Source organism: Benincasa hispida, chromosome 11, assembly GCF_009727055.1.
Source record: "Benincasa hispida cultivar B227 chromosome 11, ASM972705v1, whole genome shotgun sequence".
Classification (NCBI taxonomy): domain Eukaryota; kingdom Viridiplantae; phylum Streptophyta; class Magnoliopsida; order Cucurbitales; family Cucurbitaceae; genus Benincasa; species Benincasa hispida.
In genome coordinates this window covers 65,085,907-65,094,164 of record NC_052359.1, presented here as the reverse complement: position 1 = coordinate 65,094,164, position 8,258 = coordinate 65,085,907, and the positions used below count along the sequence as shown (strand labels likewise).

Below are 8,258 nucleotides of genomic sequence, written 5' to 3'. Positions count from 1 at the left end.
CTCAGGATTAAGAAGTCACCTTGGTCATTATAATGAAATAGGAACCTAATTAGTCAGCAGTGTTACATCTAGTGGTTACTATTTCGTGGTCTAGTCTTATGCAAACTCATTGCATAGGATACCCCACTCGCTTGTCACCTACATGAACGCGTTGGATTATTATGTTTGTATCAAATACAAAGTGAGTTGTATCCATAGTGTTACCAGACTAAGGTACCTAATCTTATCCCTATACTATAGACTCTTTAGGCGGTATCTTGAACATTGATCCATGTATGCCTCCACATATAGTTCAAGATTCATGAGGCGGCCTTGGATATTAGTTTATTGGATTTAGGGTTATTTAGACAAAAGAGACAAAAATACGAACAACAACATTTATTGATTTAATATCTACAATTCCTTATTAATGACGATCAATTAATAATATTTACTACCTACGAGTTTTAGGGCATAAAACCCAACATGTACAATTATACTATGTGACAATAGTTCAATCATCAAGTTATCTAAAATTCTCATTATGCACGGTCGTAACAAGCATATTGATGTGAAATTTCATTTTCTAAGAAATCTTACTAAGGATGATATAATTGAATTGGTTCATGGTGAAAGTCAAGACCAAGTGGTAGACATCATGACCAAACCCCAGAAGTCTTTCAAAGGTTTCGAAGGTTGTTGGAGTATGTTAAATTTCAGATAAAAACTAATTGCTTCAAAGCATTTAGTTTAAGGGAGGGAATTATAGGTTTACAACAATTGCTATTATTTAGGGATATTTTATTTTACCTCATTACTACTTGCTGGTTTGTATTGTAGCTAAAGTGGTTTGTTATATTTAGATTGAATTTTGTTCTACAAATTCACAACGGAAGGCACAGTTTTGTTGTGCAAATTAATTTGTGCTCTCAACGGAAGCCATCGGTAAGATTTTCTTTTGAGAATACAAATTCACAATTAATCCATTTTTTGAGATCAACAAATATCAAATTAACGAAGAACATTTACTTTCTATTCAGAGGTTCAAATTGTGTCACCCACATTTATTGTACTATAAATAATAAAAAAAATACAAATACAAAAGGCAATTTCAAAATACAAGTAAATAAAAAAAAAAAAATACATAATGTAATAGAGTCAATGCATGGATTAACCCTTAATTAATTAACCGAATGAATCAGAAACTGAAATCGCAGGCAGTGTTGGGAAAGAAAAAGACAGAGTTAGGACCGTTACTCAATGGAACTTTCAATCCACAGTACACTTTCGGCCTTAATTTCAAGACCACCTCGCCGGACTTCATCCTTAACCGGAAAAAGAATTTCACATCAATCGAGTACAAGGCGGCAGCTTTCTCAGCGTTATACTCAACAATTTCATCGTGGGTGAGAAACATCTGCCGCTGACCTATGATGTCATCGGGGCTGAGGACGGCGGTGGTCTTGGTATCTTGGAAGAACTCAGGCAGCCAGTAAGTTCTAAGCCTTTGGTTTTTATAAAGAATAGCCATTTCGTTGGTGTCATAGTAAACTCGGTAGCGTTTGTTGGGGTTTCTGATGGTAACGTTAAAAGCTAATTTGTAAAAGAGCTGATTGGCAGTCATGTTGAATTCGGTGAGTTTAGCGCTGCTCACATCGAACTCCAGCTTCTCTGGACGGTATACAAGTCCTAATATCAAAAATAGAATACCAACCACTACAATCAACCCAATTACCACTTTCAGAATGGTGCATAGGATGCGGCGGCCACGGTGTGTCTTGGTCGGAGGAGGCACGGCGGGGCCGTAGAAGTTGCCGTTCAAATAGGGCTGTCTGTCGGCCATGGAACGAAAGAGAGTATTTGATGATGATATGAGATGAGATTAAATTGGAGTGAATGTGTATGAATTTGGTGAAGAGAGATTGAGTAGTTTTGATTTGGGGATTGGGAGATGAAGATTATTTGCTATATATGGGGGAAGGAAGTTGGCGGATTCACAAAGAAATTACCATTTTGATAGCCAACTTGTAAATTTGCACTCGTTGCTAATATCACAACTTGTTGTTTTTATATTAAGAAAAATATGGGATTTGAATGAGGGGTGGAAATAATGGGTCAAGGACATCATGGGGATAGGTGTTCTCTCAGGAGCCATGTTTGTTTCACTTTCATACAACTTGACAAGAGTTTTGTGAAGGATAAATTTTATGTTCTTCTTGTTTGGTACACGGATTTTGATTTTCAAGACTTAGTATTAATGAATTATATTTGGATAAAAAGAAAACTTGGTAAATATGGATAATCTTGTGTACGTCGGAATGTCTTGAAATTGTTATCTGGTCCTTCGAATGACCAATTACGGGGTCTCGTTCTTTAGAAGGGTATACTATATATATAAACTTTATAATCTTAGATATGTTTTTGCAATCTATATTCTCTAATATTTCTCTCTAATAATAAATTGTTTTCTTTCTCTACCCATGGACATAGTAAACATACTTTTAGTGAAACCACATAAATCTCGGTGTCAATTTCTTTATAATTTACATTTTCAGCATTCTTTGATAGTCAATTTCATAACATTGTGAAATGTAGGTTTTTAAGATAGAGGTTTCCTTTTTTTAAAAAAAAAATATTGATAGAAAAGTTGACATGGTACAAAATGTAAGCAGGCCCAATATTCGGATCCAGATTCGCAATCCAGATTCGACACTTTATTTGTCCCAGCATTTTCCTGCATCCCGTACAACTTGGCTACACTACCATAATCAACTCTTAATAAACATAGCTTGAGCACTTAAAACAAAACATTGGATCATGTGAAAAACTTGCTTATGTACATATGACATGGCTATCCAACTCTGCAAGAACCACTTATAAAAAGCCTTAAGAATGAAAGTGTTATATTCTTAAGTTGATCTTTTATGTTCATCCTAGGATATCTAACTTAATTTTAAGATTCATACAATTGGTTCTTTACTTGAAACTAGATTACTTTCACCTTTAAATCAAATTGATGGTTTCATTAGTTTCTTGACAACGTGTGCTTAAAGTCAAAATCTCTTAAACTTTGGTATTATACCTTGAACAATTTACCTTTTTACTAATAAACGCTCAACCTTACATTTAAATAATATCTTGAACAATTATTATTACTAAGAACTCCACTTTCCGTAGTCTCTCCATAATTTTTTTTTTCCCCTCACTTTAAGTCTTGGGTACTTTTCAAACTATAACTTCTCTTTTTAATCACATCAACTAAACTAGGTACTTTTAAAAAGAGATTCTTCTCATTAAATTCACTTACTTTCCACGACTTGAACCTTTCTGACCCTTTCTGGTATAGCACATGAAAAAAAAACCCAAGGTACCTTATTTAGTCCATCCACCTTAAACTACACAAGAGTAATGATAACCCACCAAAAGCTTTAATCAACAGCAAAACACTCCAAATACTAGCAACCCTAAGAACTTGGGTCTCTTAAGATATCCATTTTTTTCCAACATGTACTTTCCTCTCTATCTTCCTTGTAACACCAATGTTCCAAGGTATACAATTTTGAAACATTTGCCCTTTCATGAGCTAACCAGTGTCAAATCTCCTAACAAATTTCATATAAACTCTCTAATTCTTAGAGACGCCCTTTTTTTTTATTGGTATATTTAAAAAACATTCTTTCTAATAATATTATTCTTCTTCTGCCCGTGGACGTAGTTAATACACTGTTAGTGAACCACGTATATCTATGTGTTGATACTTTTTACGTTATTGTATATTTTAATTGCGATTACATCATTCGAATTAAGAACATAATTCCGTTACTTTTTATTTCTCTATAATTGGAGCATAGTGCCCTATCCATTTATTCATTCGACCCGACTTGACTTTTTTTTCCGCATCAAGAATTCAACATATTTTGTCCTTACTCACATGTTTATTATTTTCGAAGAGCTCATCCAACAAAGAAAGTGCTCTAAGCTCAACACGTTTAATTTTAGAGTTCTTATGATTGGACCACTAGAAAAAAAAAAAAAAACACGTTGTTGGTATTTGCAATAGTTATTGATCCTTTTAAGCATTATTTATTAACATACTTTCATATCTTTAGTATCTCTTTCATTCGTATGTTATCTTCGTTCATTCATGTACCCCTTTTAAATTGAGTGTTATATTAAGCATATGAAAAATCATTCTAACATGGTTCATTATGTAAGTTGTCTTATTTTGAAAGAGCAGAGATAGAAAGAAAGAGAGAGGAAAATGAATAATCTAAATTTCAACGGCAGCCATCGGAAGTGGCGGTAAAAAAAAAAAAAAAAAGAAACGTAAAATTCACTCAATATTGAACATCGCCCATATCAAAAGTCAAAACGAGTTCCTTAAAAAAATGTCAAAACGAGTTGAACTATTACTATTATTATTTTTTTGTTTAATTTAACGAGTTGAAATAAATATATCCCAAACCAATTGGATGATAAATAAAATATCCAATAACTCAACCACGTTCATTGAAACATCCCAAGCTTTTATTTATTTTCTCTAGATAAATAAATGCCTCGTTGATTTTTTTTTTTAAAAAAAATCAGAAAATAAAGCGATTTGAATACTATATATTAAAATAACAGGGCTGCTTTTGAAATAATCCATTTGGATGAACAAAAGGAGAAACAATTCAGTCAAGAAAAGTGGAAGCCTACTCGGTTGGCTTAAAATTTCAAACTTTATAGAATATAATTAGACGATGGCTATTTCACCTTTAAATTTTCTCTCTTATGCTTATATTTAGTTCCATTCTCCATTTCTTTTCTTTTCTAGTGCTCTAACAATCCTCTCCAACACTTTTTGTTCAGGTTTTATTACTCCTTAATTTTGTTTTCCTTTCTAGTTTTTTTTTTTTTTTTTGGTTCCTTTTGTTTCCCTGTTTTTCTTTTTTATAAATATATATACAATAACGTGTTGGTTGGACATGGTTTCTTTATTATTTCATCCAATTACCTACTGAATGTGAAGCCTGAATTGATTGGATTGTTTTTTATCAAATGCTAATCGTATTTAGAATTGATTACGTTTATTTAAAATTATGAATCTATTATATTTACTGTTAGCATTACAGTAAATGTGACAAATTCATAATTCGCATATTGTAATATTAACAATAAAGGTAATCATAATAGTAATGGTAATGATATAGGTGTAATTTTCAAATGTAATTTGGTTGAGCACCCTTTACTCATCAATCAGTTTACATTTTTTATTACAAATTTGGAAGTTGTGTTGGGCCTTAGATATCAGTTCAAGTATGGAACACATGTGAACAATACCAAATTACATAATCAAATAAGGGCCCACATTTTATATTATCATTGATTTATTACGTTTCCCCTAAGATAAACGTGGCCTAACTCTAATCCAACATAAATGTTGCTTTAAGACAATTATGTTTTCTTTATGGTGTTCATTCAAGGTGTCATGAACCATTATCTATCATGATAGGAAAGATTACTACCTCCAACCTCAAAATTCATGTTTTAGATTATAAATATCAATTTTCGAATTTTTGTTTTGAAAAACTAAACCTAGGAAATGAGAGAAGAGAGGAGGATGAAAGGGAAAAAGAAGCAACAGTGACCGAAGCCATCACTATAGATACAAGGTGGTAGGAGTGTACAAAAGTTGGACAAAACCGACAAAACGAACCAAACCGAATCGAATTGATTGGTTCGGTCCATTTCTTTCAAGACAAGTGAACCATTAGTTCACTAATGCTCAAAACCAAAAGGTTTGTTTCGGTCTGTGGTTCAGAACCTTAAAAAACCATGGAAGACCGAACCGAATTGAACCCTAGTTATATATGTAACGTAATCCTATCTTTTATAGCCCTCAGCACAAACTTTGTGTAGCTCTCAGCCCAATTTGTTATAGTCCTCAACCCAATTATATATGTAACATTGTCCTACTTTTACTCTTCAGCAATCAACCCAAACTAAAGAAATAGAAAATAAAAAGGTAGAAAACCCTAAATCTCCACGTTTGTTTCATGCAGTGTAGTGTTTCCTCCCTCTCTTCATCTATATTTGTTTCCTGTAAATGTATACTAGGTCTTCTTGTACTTAGTCTTATTTGGAGAGTCTTTATGATATGGTTAGAGCTTTTGTAGGCTATATTCTTAGGCTGTTAGTACAATATTTATAGCATTGTACAGTTCTTTGTAGATACATACTTTGAAATATACATAATCAACTTGGTATCAGAGCGCCCTTCCATAACCTTCTCTGTTTGGCTCCAAATCTGCACCTCTCCAGATCTAGTGAGCTTCGACGCAACTCAGTAGATCTTCGTTCTCCGCGCACCTCTCGAGTCACTGAACACAAAGTCGATCTATGTTCTTTAGATTCACGCACTGCTCCAGATCCGAAGTGTTCCAGGCCCCTCGTCCATTCAGTCCAGTCTTCGATTCCCAAGCAGTCATCCCGTGCGTTCAAACTCCATTGTAAATCTGTCTGGTTGTGTTTCAGATCCAGCGCGTTCAGTCGGTTCTAATCCCACACATTCAGACATTGTTGCAGCTCCGTCTAGCCAGTCTTTGGCAGATTCGTTACGTCCAAGCCAACATCCATTGCAGATTCGATGAGCTCCATGTTTGCATTCGAGCTGCCCATGTCTGCCTTCCTGAGCCGAGCCGCACCAATTCCATCAAGCCAAGCCAAGTGGACCTTGTCAAGTCGAGTCGAGTCGATCCTATCCAGCTAAGTCTAGCCGGTCCTATCAAGCCAAGTCGAGCCCGTTCTGTCTGGTCGAGCCGATTCCGTCCAAGTCATGTCGTTGAGCCAGTTATAGTCAAGCCAAGCATTTAAGCCAGTTTCTTCTCCTTCGTAGCCGTTAAACCACATGGAAAAAGATAATGTATTTAATCCCATTAGTACTATTCTTGATAGGACAAATTATATTACTTGGGTTCATCAAATGAAGAGTTTCCTAATCAGGTGTAAATTATAGCCCATTTTCATTGGTGATATTTCCCAGTCAGTCAAGATATCCACTGAGGACGATACTAAATTTGTTGAACGATTAAAGGATTGGGACAACAAAAACCATCAAATCATTACTTTGCTAAAAAATACATCTATATCGGCCATTCACGTTCAGTTTGATGTGTTTGATGATGCCAAGAGTTTGTGGGATTTCCTGTCTACTCAATTTCAGTCTGTTGGCATAGCTCACTACTATCAACTACACAACTCTCTGATTAATCTTACTCGAGAGATAGGGCAATCTGTTAATGACTACTTGACCACGCTTCAACTAGTCTGGACACAATTGGATCAACTTAAAATTAGTACTGATCACATTCGTCTTATTAAGGTTCTTATAGGGCTTTATCCAGAATATAAGTCGATCCATGCTGCTTTGCTCCACCGTAATCCCCTTCCATCTCTAGATGCAGCAATTCAGAAAATTTTGTTTGAAGAAAAATGTCTTGTCATCACTTCTTCCCAGCAATCTGAGGTTGTACTCACCAACACTCATATGCCTAGTACTTCTGGAGCTTCCTTTTGAAAAAACTGTAAGCTTACTTGGCATAAGTTTAATGACTGTCCAAAAGTCGAATGCAAATACTATCACAAATGAGTTCATATTCTGGACAACTGTCTTACAAGACCACCACGACCATTAGGACATACTTCCAAGTCTCGATCTTTTAAACCTAGTCTTGACTCTGCTTCTGTTATTACTTCTACCTCTTCTACTGACTCTAAAACTTCCCTGTCTACTTTTCAAATGAGTGACTTACAAGACTTGCTTAAACAGATGATTTCATCCAATTCTTCCATGCTTGTAGTCTATCCAGGTAATAGATGGCTTCTTGATTTCGCTTGTTGAAACCGTATGATGTCTGATTTTTCTCTTCTGACTATACCCACTCCTACCAAATCTCTTCCTCCCATTTATGCCGCTGATGGTAATTGTATGACCATATCCCATGTTAGCTCCATTGACATTTCCCTATTACAGCTTTCCAATACTTATTGTGTTCAAAATTTGTCCTTTAATCTTGTCTCCAATGGGCAATAGTGTGATCTTGGTTTAACTTTGTCTTTTTCTTCTACTGGATGTCAAGTTTAGGATCCACGGACGGGACAGACAGTTGATACGAGCTGCAAAGTGAGAAGATTGTTTGAGCTCACATCTTTTCGGCTTCTTGTTTGTTCTCTTTCTGCCCCTATCACCGACTCTGCTATCTATCAGTGGCATCTCCTTTCGCTCATGCTTCTTCCGA

General features: G+C 35.1%; 1 protein-coding gene across 1 annotated transcript; it reads right to left on the bottom strand.

The window, feature by feature from the left end:
- Nucleotides 1-1,149: 1,149 nt before the first annotated feature.
- LOC120091933 (NDR1/HIN1-like protein 10) lies at nt 1,150-2,004 on the bottom strand. The gene has a single exon (XM_039050102.1). The coding sequence runs from the start codon at nt 1,820-1,822 to the stop codon at nt 1,178-1,180; it is 645 nt and encodes a 214-aa protein (XP_038906030.1). The 5' UTR covers nt 1,823-2,004; the 3' UTR covers nt 1,150-1,177.
- Nucleotides 2,005-8,258: the final 6,254 nt, after the last annotated feature.